The sequence below is a fragment of the Genypterus blacodes genome, unplaced genomic scaffold (assembly GCF_046128005.1).
Source record: "Genypterus blacodes isolate CSIRO-AG114 ecotype Tasmania unplaced genomic scaffold, CSIRO-AGI_Gbla_v1 ptg000120l_1, whole genome shotgun sequence".
Taxonomy (NCBI): Eukaryota; Metazoa; Chordata; class Actinopteri; order Ophidiiformes; family Ophidiidae; genus Genypterus; species Genypterus blacodes.
In genome coordinates, this window is record NW_027466923.1 from 189,421 (window position 1) to 206,887 (window position 17,467).

General features: G+C 41.8%; 1 protein-coding gene across 1 annotated transcript in view; it reads right to left on the reverse strand.

The window, feature by feature from the left end:
- Positions 1-7,331: 7,331 nt before the first annotated feature.
- Positions 7,332-17,467, reverse strand: part of LOC143009998 (calsyntenin-2-like) — a gene marked incomplete at its 5' end in the record, with an annotated part of 55,825 nt that continues 45,689 nt past the window's right edge. The window contains 9 exon segments of the mRNA XM_076162106.1: positions 7,332-9,208; positions 9,211-9,343; positions 9,481-9,671; positions 9,915-10,035; positions 10,159-10,304; positions 10,577-10,744; positions 10,898-11,112; positions 12,119-12,267; positions 12,816-12,982. Coding sequence (XP_076018221.1) covers positions 9,150-9,208; positions 9,211-9,343; positions 9,481-9,671; positions 9,915-10,035; positions 10,159-10,304; positions 10,577-10,744; positions 10,898-11,112; positions 12,119-12,267; positions 12,816-12,982 — 1,349 coding nt within the window.

Below are 17,467 nucleotides of genomic sequence, written 5' to 3' on the forward strand. Positions count from 1 at the left end.
TAAACTTGTCCACAGCTTGGTGAATGTGTGTGTTCAGAGATCTACCCGGCTGCTCTGCAACAGCAACAGGCGCTCTCTCCTGACGCACGGACAGCTGCGCGTCTGACGCACCGACAGCTGATTGGGGGGCGCACACACACTCTCACATGCTGGACTTGGTCATTGTGACAAGCAAACGCAGACCTGGACAGAGAAAAACACCAGTTTGACGCTGGGGTCAGTTCTATTTGTTTTTGCTTGTGTGCGTGCGTGTGCGTGTGTTTGCGCGTGTGTGCGTGTACGTATGCTCTGGCTGCATGCGGCCCCACCCCTCCTCCTCCTCTTCCTCCTCCTCCTCTTCTGCCCGACTCCCTCCGGGTATTTTTAGCGCCGATGATGTGTCCTGTCAAATCACGTAACGGAAACCACCTCAGACCCGTAGAGCGGATCTGCAGTGGACCAGAACCCGCCGGGTCCGTTTGTACTGTGACCTCCAGGGAGACGCCGCGGATGAGATGAAATTTGAGATTAATTTGGTGTTTTGCGCGTTGGTGGTCCTGAGCGACTCATCGCAGACAAGCGGTAGGTGTCTTGGTGTGTGTGTGTGTGTGTGTGTGTGTGTGTGTGTGTGTGTGTGTGTTCAGACGCGCACACTCGATGTGTGTATCTATTATTCCCGCTGCTCAGCTGGAGGCAGGATGTGCACAGAGCATCTCTGTTATCCTTCCAATGTCATAATTTCTCCTTTTTTTTTTTTTTTTTACCTTTTTCAGTGATTCCAATCAAGCCCACAGATGGATCACATTTCCTGAGTGAAGCCCCTGCCTCCTCTCCAGGTAAACATGATCAGCTTGTCTGCTCTGTTTGTGTGCTTTATTATGGTGTGTGTCTTTACTCTAGACCACAAATTAGGGATTAATGACACAATTTAGGTTCACTAGAGAACAACACAACACAGAGGGAAACATCAGGTGCAGATGTTAACAATAAGAGAAAAGGCAGAATGGTCTGACATAGTGAGCACTCGGGTCAACTTTTTCCAAATTTTTTCAATATTCTCAGATTTTCCCCAAATTCACACAAATTGATGCCAATGTAGCCAGGAGGGTGTGTCTGAAATGTTACCACTCTAGCTCCTTCCTTGTCCAAGATATGGGATTTAAGCTTTTCTATAGTTTTACAAAACGATGACCGTCAACATTTTCAGAATTTTGTCGATATTCTCAGATTTTCCCCAAATTCACACAAATTGATGCCATGGCAGCCTGGAGGATGTTTCTGAGATTTTGGCTCTGTCCCTCCTTCGTTGTCCAAGATATGTAATTTTCTACTTTTTGCTGTTTCAAAATAAAGCCACTTGTACACTAATATCTGCCTGTTTGTAAACTACACACACCCTTTCCTGGATCAGCATTCTGGGAACAATCACAAAGTTGCAAATGCACCGTCGTGATCTTAGTCTCTGATGAGCTATCAAAGTAAATTCAAACAGCCGGCATAAAAAAATAAAGCTCAATAAGGCGGTGAGGTTAGATCATAAAAACAAGAAACCATGGAGCAAACTAATCCTGATGATGTAATTGAATTATTACAGGATTATTCCTTATTTCTGCCTTTAGTGACTCCACACAGTCTTTCATCGCTGCCTGGTCTGCTAAGCACTGCCCCTCTATTGCACATCTCAACCACTGGAGGCAGTGATGTCCTGACCACAGGTCCCATCACCAGCTCTACACCGCACTCAGCCCACACTTCACAGAGCATGATGTTGCCTCAGCACGAACCCTGGACCAGGGGGCCCACAAGTGGCCTTCAGACCTCAGCTCCCTTCAGGCCCACAAACCAGCAAGTCCCATCAGAGCTGAATGTTGGAGATGAAGGTAAGGAAAAAGGACATTTGCTGTTTGTACCCAAATGTTGTGTACCTTTGCACTTACTTCTTGTGCGACCATAGAAACTTCAGTCACCCTGATTGTGGGCCTCTAACAACAAGACAGAAATTACTTCATCAATTCACTGCACCCCCTCTGTAAGGCATGTGTTTGTGTGTGTGATATGTAAGAGGGGGTGCAAGAAAAATTTGTGCGTGAATTGCATGCAACATGATAAATAAACTTAATCTTAAAAACTTCTTACATTTATTCACTGTAGCATCACTGAGAGTGCATTTCTAACTGTAAGTGGCTTCATTCCCTCATTTTATCTCCAATATTTTTTCCATGTCTGTCTCAATTAGAATTGAAGAGACACCAGCACCAACCCAGCTCCTTTTTGGACCCTTTGCTAGCCGGCTTAATGTCGGTGTTCATTGTCTCCACTGCTATAGTCTTCGCCTTCGTCTTCATCCTCTTCCTCAGGTTCCGCCAGCGGACCAACAATCCGGAGTTCCACCAGCTGCAGGATCTCTCCATGGTAGGCTGCGGGACAGATTATAACGCAACAAAGGATTTAAAATCGTTAAGAGATTCTCCATTATTTCACTTCATCCCTCCAGCCCTACACATATCACATCTATTATCATTTGTTATGATCCCATGTAGGATGATTTGATGGAGGACATGCCACTCTCCAGGTCTTCCTACTGATGAAGGTATGCCATTGACCAGAAGCGAAGCAGAAACCAAAGTATGGATCCAAGTATTTGGTTCTGAGCAAAGCCTTTTCCTGACTGAAGACTTGGTTGGTGATATATTAGTGATTATATGACAAAGGTTCTTCAAAAGAATGTAATAGTTTCAATAACAGGCTTTTAGCACTAACTCTTTTCTCCACATTCCCTTTAAAGTTCAGGAGATCTTCAGTCTGCTTTGAGGCACGTTACCCCAGACTGAGGGAGAAACACAGAGTGGATTTTAACATTACAACGCAGCACAGGTTGTCCTAAAACTGTCAGCTCAGATCTCACAGAAATCACAAGAAACATATTTTCATTGTTGAAAAGCCATTTCTGTCGAAAAGCATTCAATTCCTAGAAACGATTCATCATTAAAAGTAACAAATAGGTGGCTCAGATGATCTAAGAAATACCAAATGGTGCTTGATATTGTTGTAGCCTGTTAGGATGGCCTGTCAGACGTGTGATGAGGTTTGGTTCTGCCTTAACAAAATATCATGCAGGTGTGATAATTCCTCCTTTTCATAGTAAATGTTTAATTTGCAATCGGACACAGATGAGTCTCTATTACACTTGTTAAAGATCAACTCTTTAATATGAGCAGATTGTAACTGTAAAACAATTTTTGTTATTGTTATTATTTTTAAACTAAATCGTAAAACTGGTATTTATAAATGTTGGATTAACTGCAGGAGTATCTAGCAAATGTGCTGGATGATGTATCAGATGTTTACCTCGTGTTCCTTGTGACTTCTTCTACTTTGAAGTGCCAGCAGTGATGTGGGATATTAAGCTATTTAAACATGGACCTAAAATATCAAATGTCTTAAGGACTTCCTGCTTGCTGCCTGCTTACAGACTGCATGTTACACAGACCAGGGAAAATCTCATACTTCCAAATGATATGGTAGCACCTCAGGAACTAAAACCACTTAAATTTCAGGTCAGAGGTTGACATTCTGAATGAAGACCACAAAGGACACACAAAATAACTCACTCTCTCAGTAATGCATGATTTACTCTTTATTTATTTTGCAATTCCAATACTATTGGAGGGTCGTCGTAAACAGCACAGTTTAGTCCGACTGATTTACAGTTTATTAAAATTCTAATTTCACAATTAGCTTTCAATTCTTCGTTTAAATTTGGCCAAAGTAAATCTAAATATCTGCTGATGCTCATCTCGGACGGGCGCAAACAAATTGTAACGGATGTGAACACATTCGGTCATTCCAGGTCCCCCATTCTGAAAAACACACACAAAAAATGCATCAAAATTTTACACAGACCAACAACCCAGCAAGATATATGCAGTACTTCTTTACTCAAAATGCAGTATGTAAGTGTTGGAGAGAGTTCATGTAGTGACCCCCTTGGATTTCACAATAAAGGGTGAAATTTATAGGATGACTAACTTTGACTAAGAGCAAACATACATCACATATAGCTGTGGTCCTGCTGTTGTTCTTTCCCAATTTCAAAATTTTCCTCGATATCTTTACTTACTGTCCCAGTTTGCTTGCACACAAAACCCCCTGCTGCCGTGGCTGTCTGGCTGTCCACGATGCCATGCAGTAAACTTCCACTGTGATCCATCAACCCATCCAAAATGGCCATTGCTCTGTAACACAAGCAGTTCAGTGTGTCATATTCCTCCAGTCATCTCTGATCAGGATATGTCATTTAACTCCCACACACAACACATTCTGTCACAGAATGATGTAGAAAAACCTCTTCATGTAACCTCTAGGCTGGATTAATGTAATTCATTATTATCAGGCTGCGCTAATAAGTCTCTATGTCTCTTACTCATATCATTAGTCACGTTTACACTGGTACTTGTCGTCGCTGTGCCTTTCTGTATGTCTCTCTCTCCTTTCTGTATCTTCCTGTCTCTGTCTCTCTCTGTTTCTCTAAACCCAACCGGTCAAGTAAGATGGCTGGTCACCTAGGGCCCGGTTCTGCCTGGGTTTCTTCCTGTCAAAGGGGAGTTTTTCCATGTCCCTGTTGCTCCAAGTGCTTTCTCATGGGGAAATGTTGGGTTTCTTTTAACGTTCTGTATGTTAAGTGCCTTGAGATAAGGTTTGTTGCGATTTGGCGCTATATAAATAAAGTTGAATTAAATTGAATTTACATGAATCCCTTTTCAGGTTTATGCACCACCCACCTCTATTGCTCCTCCGATCCAAATTTGGGCGTGCATCTTGGATTGCATCAAGGTCAGGCATAAAACTTCGTTAAACTCATGCTGATTATGTATTGACACCAGATCACTGTTTTCCGCTTCACAGACAGCCTGAAAATAAAATATCACCAGTGTTAGTGTCATCCATGGAACTTCATATTGGAGCTGTGCTCATATGTACTTTGCGAAAGAATGTTTATCAATGTACTACCTTTGCCTCATGAAACGACTTCGATTTTGCGAAAAACTTCAGACAGCGGTTGCCCCAAGTTCCATACCATCCCTTCTCACCGGAACATTCAAAAAAGTGGAGTGTGCTTCATGCACTCGGCCATGTCATCACCTGTGACAAAAAAAATGCTGTTACCACAGCTATACGTATAAGTCTCTATGTCTCTTACTCATATCATTAGTCACGTTTACACTGGTACTTGTTGTCGCTGTGCCTTTCTGTATGTCTCTCTCTCCTTTCTCTATCTTTCTGTCTCTGTCTCACTCTGTCTCTGTAAACCCAACCGGTCAAGGAAGATGGCCGCCTAGGGCCCGGTTCTGCCTGGGTTTCTTCCTGTTAAAGGGGAGTTTTTCCATGTCCCTGTTGCTCCAAGTGCTTTCTCATGGGGAAATGTTGGGTTTCTTTTAACGTTCTGTATGTTAAGTGCCTCGAGATAAGTTTTTTTGCAATTTGGCGCTATATAAATAAAGTTGAATTAAATTGAATTTACATGAATCCCTTTTCAGGTTTATGCACCGCCCACCTCTTTTGCTCCTCCGATCCAAATTTGGGAGTGCATCTTGGTATGCATCAAGGTCAGGCATGAAACTTCGTTAGACTCATGCTGATTATGTATTGACACCAGATCACTGTTTTCCGCTTCACAGACAGCCTGAAAATAAAATATCACCAGTGTTAGTGTCATCCATGGAACTTCATCCTGGAGCTGTGCTCATACGTACTTTGTGAAAGAATGTTCATCAATGTAGCACCTCTGCCTCATGAAACCTTGTCGATTTTGCAAAAAACTTCAGTCAGCGGCTGCCCCAAGATCCATACCACCCCTCGTCACAGGAACATTGAAAAAGTAGAGTGTGCTTCATGTCATCAGCTGTGACAAAAAAATGCTGTTATAAAAAAGGGTCATTTATTTCTATAGCCTAATATCACATACAATTTCTGTGGGGGCAGCTTGGCAATGCGGATGAGTGTGGTACTTACTTGAGGCTCAGTGATGCCACCACCAGCAGGAAGATACTTACCACACGCATGACTCTCGTCTCTCTAGCTGAAATAGTCCTCTGTAAAAAAAAGAATTCTAGTTAGTTAAGAGATTTCAAAGCAATCACATCTTTTGATGAATCGAAATGAAAAAGACAAAAAACTCACCAGAAAAATCTATTGTCTCAGTTGGTCTTTTCCAAACCGTCTCCAACTGACAGATCAGTCGTCTGGCACTTTATAGCCGCAACGCATCAATGAGGGATATGTGAGTTTGGGTGTTGCCTTAAAAACAGCAGGTGTTACATTTTAGTGTAACCTTCTTGTGTGATATCCAGAGGCTATTAAAAGAAAGGAATGGAGTGAAAATGTAAGCTGTTCTTTTAAATATTTGAAGACAGACACGTTTTTGAACCCAGTCACTTGAGAGATCATACCTTGGGGAGATTGGGTTGCGTGTTCAGGGCTCAAAATTTCAACCATAAAGTGTGCAATCAAGCTGTTCTATGATATGACTGCACTGAGCAACACTCTAATCAATGTTCCAAAGAGACTTCTTCGTCTGCCTATAAATCAATAATAAAGTGAAGTAACCCAGAATGAATAAAACACTATGAAATAAATGAAATCAAAACACAAAACTCTGCATTGAATGTAATCATATTGGATTCTGTATTGTGATTCAATGACAAACAGATGTTGAAGTTCTGGGTCTCTCCCCCTAAAGAGAGTTGCGTTGGTATCTTAGTACTGCTGGTGCTGCTCAAACTGAGTAATAAATGAAATGGTAATTTTACAAACTGCCTTCTTTACATGTGACATTCTTAAAGATCAATATTCTCAAAGGCAGCTGTTCAAACCTAACCATCTGATTTAAGACCACCCAGAGGCTCATTTTCCTGGGGGCTTTTTTGGGCTTTTGTTTGTATTTCTCACGAATACAGTGAGACATAGAGGTCTCCTAATCCAATGATTGAGAGACATTATCACAGAGCGGAAATATTTGAAAACTGTATTCTCTTTGCAGTTTGTTGCTTTTCTTCCACTGGTCGTTAAATTAAAATGATTATAAATATATGAGAAGAAAGACCAAGACATTACCAGTCTTAAAAGAAGGTGAGGAAAAGAGGATTTTAAAAATGCTTTGCTGCTTGATCCTGCAGCTCCAGTAGAAGCCATTGACGCTAGGAATAGAAACACAATATCACTTCTTTAAGGTCTTCATGTTGAGATATTTTCCATGACCCAGAGTGTGAACATTTCACTAACATTTCCCTGAATCTCCAGCCAGAGTGTATGAAGATGGCAGGTTGACGTGTGCAGGGACAAGCAGACTGGGGTAGATTCTAAAACAACTCTTTATTGGTAAATATACAGAAAGCAGTGGGATGACCGTTAAAGAGAGAGAAATCCCAACCATTTTGTTTACAAAAAGAAAAAGAAACAGATATATAAAATAAGTGTCTTAATCATTTGTTTAAGTTTGATATTTCAAAGAAACAATTTTACTTTTTATTCTTTTAAGAAGCACAATATGACAAAGGGAGAAGGGAAACAAGGCAGTTGGTTCACGATGACATCACAATCACAGGTGCTTAAAGGCCAATCGAGTAAAGATCAGCAGCAGAGGTGTCAATTACAATAGCAACTTATACTGTCTGACACCTGTAGTTACTTTTAGATTCTTTCACAATGAACCACATTTGAATATTCTCAAGTTAAACCTTATCTCTATATGTATTTAATCTGATAATTATGGCACCAGACAGCTCCAATAATGTAGCACTAATTGTTTTCTGGGGGTTTAGAATCGCATCAGTGACGTTTTCACTTCTGCTTCTAGTTCTGCTGAAGCTAGTGTCAACAAAAAAAACACAGCCTCTTTATAGCACAAGGGATTGTTGTGTGTGTGTTTCTGTGTGTAGGAACGTGTTACTGGGTCCTTTGTTGCATAGAGGAACCAGGTTCCTACGTGACGGGGAAGATGGGACATTCCTAAACAACAGGCATCTCTGTATCGTCTCATCTGCTGTAAAAGCAAATAGCAAAGGCTACATTAGGCCGCAGTATAGATATGGTAGAGGACACATACACAGATAAACAGACGTTAAATAAGCATCAGCTCATTTGCTTCCCTAGGGGACTGCATGACTGGAATCACTTTGATACATTTTTCTCAGGATGGAACAATAACCATTTTAGCATCAAGATATTTTTTTTTAAGAAACTTCATCTAAAAGGTAGTCAACTGTTAATGACTCTGCTTTGTATGCAAAGAAAGATCAAAGTGGAGTGGTTTAAATGTATGGTTATGCTAAGAGTTAAATTGTCTGGGATCTTGTTTCCCTTTAGTGTTCACGCCAGATCCACAGCACTGAGGTGAATTTAGAGTAGAACCTCAGCACTGATCACACACTTCAGGAAACAGGAACATGTCAGACACATGTTGGGTTAACATGTGGGTAAGCTAAACTAAGCCTACTATACAGACCAAAAGGACTTATATTAAAACATACAAATACTCCAGTCAGTAGTTTCTCTTTTTTTTATCTTGTGAAAGAAGAACCAAGCAAAGACAGAAACATAACAAACAACAAAGAATTGTGTGTTAAAAAAGTTAAAATCAGTGACGTATACATATCTGCTGCAAACACACATAGAGGATATTAGGCATCACTTTATTTAAAATCAGGTTCTTCTTTGCTTTGCTATTTCTATCAGTGTGTTTGCACAAATGATGGACCACAAATAAGACTGGTCATCTGTCATCTTTTGCCCTCGTTATTCTACTGAATTGTAGTGCGACACTGGGGTTGTCGTCAATTTGGTGGCAGTTTGGACTTTGTGCAGCAGAGGGAGGTGTTTTATTAAATATGGAAACGTGGGAAGCTTAGGAGCATTTGAAAGTAGTTGTATATGGCATAATAAACACAATTTTAGTAGAGATTATGTGTGTGTGTGTGTGTGTGTGTGTGTGTGTGTGTGTGTGTGAGAGAGAGAGAGAGAGAGTGGGTGTAAAAGAGAGAGAGAGTATGTATGTGTGCTAGAGAGTGAGAGAGCGAGAGAGAGAGTGAGAGAGAGAGAGAGAGAGAGAGAGATTCAGATAGAGTTATATATATATAGAGTTTGCGTTTGTGTGTGTGTGTGTGTATGTGGTGTCAGTATGTTACAGAGGAACTGTCCCACTCCAGTTTTCCCGTTTTCTTCCTCTCTTTGGCTCTTCTCTCTCCTCTTCCTCTTCTTCTTCATCGCTGTTGTCTGACTCAGCACTTGAGCTTCCTCCCGTCTGTTCTTCCTCCTCCTCTTCTTCCATTTTTTTCTCTTCTTCTAGGGTCTGAGGTCCGCTTACATTCTACAGATGAAGGTACAAGTCAGAATAATTCACCCAAATTCAGACGCAAGAGACAAAGGCGATGTTAACGTTCAAACACTGTGAACTTTAAAGCAACTCAAGGAATTCATTAAAGAGAAAAGAGTTGTTAAATTGACCTCCATTGGGTTGAGAGTGATTGTGACTGTAGCGCTGTCCCAGTCCACCTCAGCGTCCTTGACCCCCTCCTCATCTTCCCTGCACCGCTCCTGATGTGTGGCGTGGATCCTGAAGATGCCGATCACCACAATGACCACCAGGGAGGCGATACAGACCACGATAATGACTGTGGCAGCTGGAGGTGCAGGTCCTGCAGGGCCAGATACAAATTATATAGTACAATAATAATGTCTAATTGCTTATTGTGACTCCAAACGAACACATGCACACACACACACACACACTTTCACACTCGCCATTTAGTACAATATTACAAGAACAATTACAATGGCAGTCATAACGAATCACACACACATATAGGATGATGTCATTTATACATCTATGTCCTCCTTTATAAGGTTTTGTTCACCACTCTGTTACATTTGTGTCTCACCTGACATGTGTGAGTTGAGAGTGTGTATCATGAGAGGGTGGTGCACTGGTCTCATGTACTGGGATTGGGCAGCCATATGATTGACATGCTCCACAGGCGCTGAATGGTGAAGAACGCTGACCTGGAGGGGCGGAACAAAACACTCGTAACGTGTATGATGAAACGGAGGGGTGAAACCAATGCAGAGGAGAAGGAAGAGGAGGATGCAGGACAGGAAGAGAGGAACTAAATACAGCAAACTGACCTCCAGGTCGAACTCGTTGCTGGTATAGCGTCCATTAAGTTCAGAGCAAGTGAGTCGGAATTTTCTCTCGCTAAGGGCATCTGGTCGCCAGTTCCTGTAATGAACCTGCCTCAGCGCCTGCTCGTAGTGGGCCATGGAGTCAACACCTTCATCACACCAGGAAAACACCATTATACAACCGGCTGTACAACCACAACAACACAATTATGTGCCCCTCAGGAAATGTTCATTTCTGAAATTGCACATTTCTGAATCATCATTTGAAGAAACACTATAAAGAGAGGTATTGTATTTTCTGACACACACACACACACACACACACACACACACACACACACACACACACACACACACGCACACACACACACACACACACACACACACACACACACACACACACACACACACCTATACCTACCATATATTGATATTCCTGAGGTGGAGTTGGTGGCATCCAGGTGTTTTCCCAACAAGGCACTGTGATGAATCTCCAGACTCTCTCTCTCAGGATTCAGCTCCTCTCCAATTACCAAAATGTCACAATAGTCCAGGTTGTGCATCACCTCCATCACACCTGGTCTGTGGACTGCATGCACGGACAGAAACTCACAGCCATGGGCAATAGATTCAAACTTATAGAACACAGCATATCTATTTGAAAACTCTCAGTTAACCTTATAGGACATATGAGCTGTTATTATGATATGAGACTTATCATAGCACATCTATCTCCACTCACACCCACTGAACGGTGAGCTCATGTCTCCCTTCATTATGGTGCTGGTGATGTGGAGCTCTTTGAAGGGGGCCACGCCCAGCGGGTCCTGCAGGTCCCCGGCAGGCCTGACCAGCTGATTAGATCCCCCAATGGTGATCCGCGGCTCACTCGGCGGCATGACCATGACGACTGCTTTGATGTCTGGGATAGAGAGACACGTTTCCTCCCCGAAACACCTGGCAAACATCAGGAGAGGGAGACATTACAGGACGGGTTGCTGCTTTGCTGCTGAAATATGAAACAGTAATCGCTTTCAATGTGTCCGCAGTTTGTTGGATTATTGCCTGTAAGGGATCAACTGGAAGTTCTCTTGAATGCCGTTTGTATTTGTGTGTTATGATCTCCTGTAGTCAACAGTCATCCTTTATGATTTCTAATTTCTGGATAATCATCACTTTACAGAAGCTACAGTTGGTGTTGAACGCATCCTCTCGAAAACAAACACATACGTCAAGTTGCACAGCTTTGTTTGTTCACTAAAATACCTAGAAACTGGTGCTAATGAAATATTCGTAATGTTTATTCCTCATGCCACTGTGGCATACACTGTAATACCTAATGAACTTCCATAACACTCTAAAGTGGTACACAGAGAAGAGAGGCTCAGGATAAGTCACTGTGTTTCATTAAGAAGAACTGAAGCTTTTGGTGTCTCATTTCTTTCTAAAACCTCACAGTTGGTTCCAGGCTCATGAATTAAAACATCCTTGCGTGTCGTATTCACATATTTCCTCTGTCCAATTAAAACATGGATGTATGATTTACAGTTTTACAGTCGTATGGTTTGCTGTGTGTGTTTTAAATCATATTTCATTCACCCTGAAGTCATGGAACTTGGCTGAAAAACCAATACATATCACTTAAATATGCCCAGAGATAAGAAACTTACAAACAACTCTAGCAGCTTCTTAAAAAGAATAAAGTAGACATGCACATTGTTTAATGGGACTGCACTATAGCTTTGTCTCACTCAGTCTCAACACTGAAAATGTCTGCTGAATGTAAAGAAGGATCCATTCCTCTTTATCTTGCAGGAAGCTGAGACGTATTGTTAGGGCGTTAGAAAGCCTCTATTGCTGCTTGCCTCAGTTTATCTGGATTAAAAAAAAGTTTTTAAAGACGACAGCAGCAAAAGAGGAGCTTTGAACGAGGCAACGAACGTCTTTAACGTCGTTTACTCACTGCACGGTGGTGGTGATATGGAGCCGCCTCAGGCCCGGCGTAGGAAACTGCCGGGAGTTGATGTAGGACACCTTGGTCATGGCTGTGTTGATGCTATCCAGGTCCTCTCCTTCCACCACCAGCACAGACTGGGCCGGGTTAAAATGGAACTGGAACACACAACATACAAAACCAAAACATCCCAGAGTCAAACGGTGTGCTTTGGATGTACAAACAGGGCTTTGGGGAGGGTGAGAACCCACGATTTTCAGCTTGTAAAGGTTTTTACATACTCATGGATACATTCAGTGAAAAACACACAGACACACACCAACCAGAGAAGCCTAGATAACTGAGAAAGCAGTCGTTTGTGCAAGTTGACAGCCATTGCAAGAAGGACTTAATTGGTTGATCCTACATATCAAAAGCTGAAGGACCAAGAAATCCTGAATTTAAGGGAAATCAGTGGATCTTTACTTGTGTTTGTTAGTATTGTATGTATATACAGTGGAATATGTATCAGTATTTAAGGATAGTGGATGAAACAAAGTCAGTAATTCCTAATTGTGTATGTCTTCAGACTTTGATGCCAGAAAGCGTGAAATCTGTGTGCGTGCGTGTGTGTGTGTGTGTGTGTGTGTGTGTGTGTGTGTGTGTGTGTGTGTGTGTGTGTGTGTGTGTGTGTGTGTTGGTAATGTTGTCTTGATTTTTCACCCACCTTGATGTCCTTAGCAAGGCTTTCAAGGGAGTTAATATCAAGGCCTTCCTTGCAGGCCTGCAAACAGGAGATAACCTTTTGGGTTTCAATGCGGCCCGGGCGGATGGTGAGACCCGACAGGCTGCCGTGGAAATACTGAGTGAACCTTGGAGTCGCTACCTCGCCACCTAATGAGAAGAGAAGAGAAGAGAAGAGAAGAGAAGAGAAGAGAAGAGAAGAGAAGAGAAGAGAAGAGAAGAGAAGAGAAGAGAAGAGAAGAGAAGAGAAGAGAAGAGAAGAGAGACAGTTTTCTGAAAATAAAAAAGCTGTGAATCTGTTTTAGGAAAGTCCTTACAAGCCCCCCTGCATATTTTTCTCTCCCTTATATAACTGAAGTAATAAAAGAAACATGGACACAGTCTGGATATGCAAACGATCCCAGTCTGGGGCATGTTGGTCCAAACGTGGGCACTTGGGGTTAACTATCAGAAGATCCCGCCAAGATAAATCAAACGGAATAGACACAACATTCAAGTATGACATCAATTACTGTGCATTGAGATAAATAGATGAATCGCTTGTTTTTCCTAACATAGTGAGTTCATTTGGAGAGTTCTTTTGTACAGAGCCTGAGCCGGGTCTGGAAGTTGCACACACTGAGCTTTCAAAGCCCTTTAGGTCACGGTATGTGCTAATGGGCCACAAATGAGCTTGACTTGACTGGACTTGACATTTAACAAATGAAAGTCTATAAATAAAAAGTGCACTGTTGCCATGGAGGGAATGCTCACACCTGATGTACCCAGATTTGCTTGTTAAGATACACAACAGTATGCTGGAGCTCACGCATAACAAAGTATGGCATGAGATCAGGTGGCCCCAACTGTGAAAGTAACCCTGATACATAATTAAAGATGATATACTTCCAACAGCCGGCACAACAGCTGATATTTTGACACTTCCACACAGACACCGGCTTTGAATTTTGATGCGCACGTTGGACAGATCCAGCACACACTCAACCTGAAGCAGGAGGAAACCGCAGCAGTCTTGTGAAAGGTGTCGTTTCTGCCACAAAGTTATATGTCAAGTCTACTTCATGATTGCTTCCAGTGTGATTTCCCATCTCACCATAAATCAGGTCACTTATGACCTATATGGAGGATGTCATTCTCACTACAGTACATTGCTTCCTGTTCTGATCAGAGACCAATGTATCTCTGCGTATAGGAATATACGGTGCATCAGTCATATTCCCTACGTCAGAAATCAGTTTGTAAGTGTGTGTAAATGCGTCTTCATGGTGAATTTCCCCATAGGCATCATTAAAGTCATGTCTTGCCTTTTTATATTCGATCTCATCTGAGCTTCTTAAAGACAAAACCATGCCTCATTTCATCAAAGAAAATAATTTGGACAGATTTCAGATTGACTTTTCCATTTAAAACTTAAAAAAGAGGGTGTCGTGTTTCTCTAGTTTGATTCTCCCTTATCCCCAATCAACATGCACATAGCTTTATTGTCCGGATTCTATATCACAGATAAATCCCGTGCTATCATTGCTGAATGAAGCACGTTCTCAGCACTTGCAGCAGCACTGCCCCCTGTTGTCCTACTGAATAAAACCTAAACCGACAGAGTGGTTAATGGTTCAATAACGTTGCGTGTGATGCAGACTTGGGATTCTACTGGTCCAGAAATATTCGGTGCAGTGGAACAGAAGGACTGTCACACGGTAATAGCAGATATTCTGTACAACAGCCGCTGCACAGCCGGCTTGGGGCTGGAGGCGTCTTACCCCTGTGTGTCAGTGTGAATCATATAGGAGCGTGTGAGAGGAACTGCTCACCTCTATAGCTCTAGGTAGCAGGGCAGTTATAAAATATTTCAAGCTGTTCAGAAACTGAGGTTGCACACAGAAGTTATTCAATATGTAGATGATATTCTGATTCAGACAGCAGCTCTGCATTCTGACAGTCAGTTGGCTTTTAATGTTCACAGAAAGAGAGAAGAACGGAGGTGGATTATGACATGATAATGAAATGTAATTCATGTAAATTGGTTTGAACCGCTGGCATTTGTTTCCTTGATGCTACTTTTTCTTTTTTAAATCCACTTTGAGGCACTTCATCAGGTAATGCTGAGGAATATTGGAGTGCTGTTACAGTCACAGTTTACATAGATGTTACTTATGTTTAAACTATACCTCCACTTAAGATAAAAGCCTCTGCAACATGTGTATGTAGGTCAGGGAGTACGCGTTTGAGTTTAGAACAAAGCTGTGTAGAGATATAATTAATGGCCCCATGTTGGATATGGTAACAAAGACAAAAAGGCAGAAAGGAGTTGAACACTGTTAGAGGTCAGAGTTCAACCTAGTTAACTCAAAGTAAAGCGTCGTCATATAAATTGTCGAACTTATCGCTGCGAAATCATTAAACGTTACAGCGCTTGCATATTCTCTGCTTGTAGAGGTAAAAAGGTCACGTCTTTACATATACATACATATATATATACATATATATATGCAGCTACTTTATAGAGAATATTTCACCCAACAACCTGCGGGTATGAACACATTACAGAAATGTGCTATACAGTTGAGCTTCGCCCATAACTGTAAGAATGTTCCGGCTTCGACAGGCGTGCAGCGGTTGCATTTAATACAGAGCTTTAGTGCAGAACTCCATCACACACATACAACGAGGCTGTTTTGGCCCCAGGAAGTAAACCTGCTGGAGCAATTTCCTCTCTCTGCATTTGTTGTGAGGAAAGTTTTCCGTAATGTTGAGTTTTTCTGCTCTGCTGTGCAGAGATAATTTCAGGACAGAGCCGAGGTCAGACAAACACTCCAATACCTGAAGGTGATTAGTGGTGTTAATTAATCTGTAGGGGTGTAATGATTCATTAAACGCATCGATTATAAATGATGCTGATTCGCTGCATCAATCTGCTTAAAAGACAGTTAAATGGAATCACTCTCACTGCAGCAAAATGTATGAGGTACAGATACTGAATACTGAAACAGAATGAATTAAAACCCAGTGAAAACGTCTCCAGGATTTAAAACTGCTAGTTTGTTCAGGACGTTGATGCTGGGACTCGTATTGACGCAGTGAATGAAAGAGTGTCTCGCCATCTGGCTTCTGGCTGCACTCGGGTCTCAGTGGGTGAGATTCATTATTGATGAGATCTGGGACGATGAGGCAGGGTGACGTTTTCAACTCGTGGGCACATTTAATCTCACAAGCGTTGCCGGGTCGGTAGTGCTGTCGCCACGCCTGGGTAGTTGTGACTGAGATTTGATTACAGTGCAATTAAGTTTATTGTTAAGTTTTGGTCTAACCGTATTTGGGTAACGTTTCTAGATACAGATACAGATGATCAAACACCTGTAGCTATTTCAAAGAAAAAAATAGATAGAACGCAAAGTATTGGAATTGACTCCATCTCATATTGGGGAAGAATCCTTTTCAAAATTCTGGAATCCAGATCCGGATCTAGATTTACTTCCAGGGAAGACCAAGACCTGGCACTGCTACTACTTATACTACTTTAAATTCCATGACAATCTGATCAGTCAAATGTTATATGCATGGACAAATTGCTGCTCACACACACACTTAACACTTTACTCTTAATAATACATCTTTTTTAATGCTTGCTCCTTTCATGCCTGTGTAGACGGCCTCGCTTTTACTTTATCTAATATTACTGTGTGATTTAAAAAAGTCCTGGAATGCGGCAATAGGCGTGAAATCACTTGCATAAGACCTTTTCTTTCTTTTGGTAAATACAGATATGTAAATGCAATCGTCACCCAACTCCAAAAGTGTCTATTTGCTACAGGGAAAAAAACAACAACATCAGCCGAAAGGTTTTCTTGTTAACCTTGTATTAGGACTCAGTACTTCTTTTTCTGTTTTCAGGGCAGTGAAAATAAAGTCTGAATGCCTTTCATTCCACATGTCTCATCATTATGTTGTTGAATGTGAGGAAGAAGGGATGGAGAAATGAAAGACTTTGAAAGGCAATCCGGCTCGCTAATGGCCTGCAAAGTTATCAGTTGCGGCTTAGTGGAGCTTAAAGCGGCTTCATTGGGATGTAATAGCTGGCAAACTTGTCCTCCATTCACTCCTGCTAATCCTTCCTTCAGGGCTTTCTCTCACATCAGAGATTCATGGAAAGAGGCAGAAAGAGGGGGATATATGAGGCATTGAAGAAAATGACGGAGAAAAAAGAAATTTGCAATCAGGCAGCAGATGAAGAGAAATTTAAATGACAACCAAAATGCAATCAGAATTAAAGCAATGGATGATGCTCTGCGCTCGCTGCAGAACGGATCACCACCAGCTCATTCTGCTCACCCTTGTAAAGCACTTTTGTATAATTATCCAAGCCATAAACATGGCAGCAGGGTAGCTCGGATTCTTTCTAATGTGATGCCTACCCACTCTCACTCCGAGCTGCGGCTGACATGCGGCGTTTCCTGTATGATCTCCACTCTTGCAACAGCTTCATTTCTGAAAGATCACCCTGTACATGCAGCCCCCGGGGCACAAGTCTTCATCTCCTTACTAGCAGAAAGTCTCCTGTCCATCTTTCTCTGCTGCTGCTTAAAGCATATTAGTGTTTTCTCCTGTCAACTCACAGGCGTTACAAAAATACGGTTA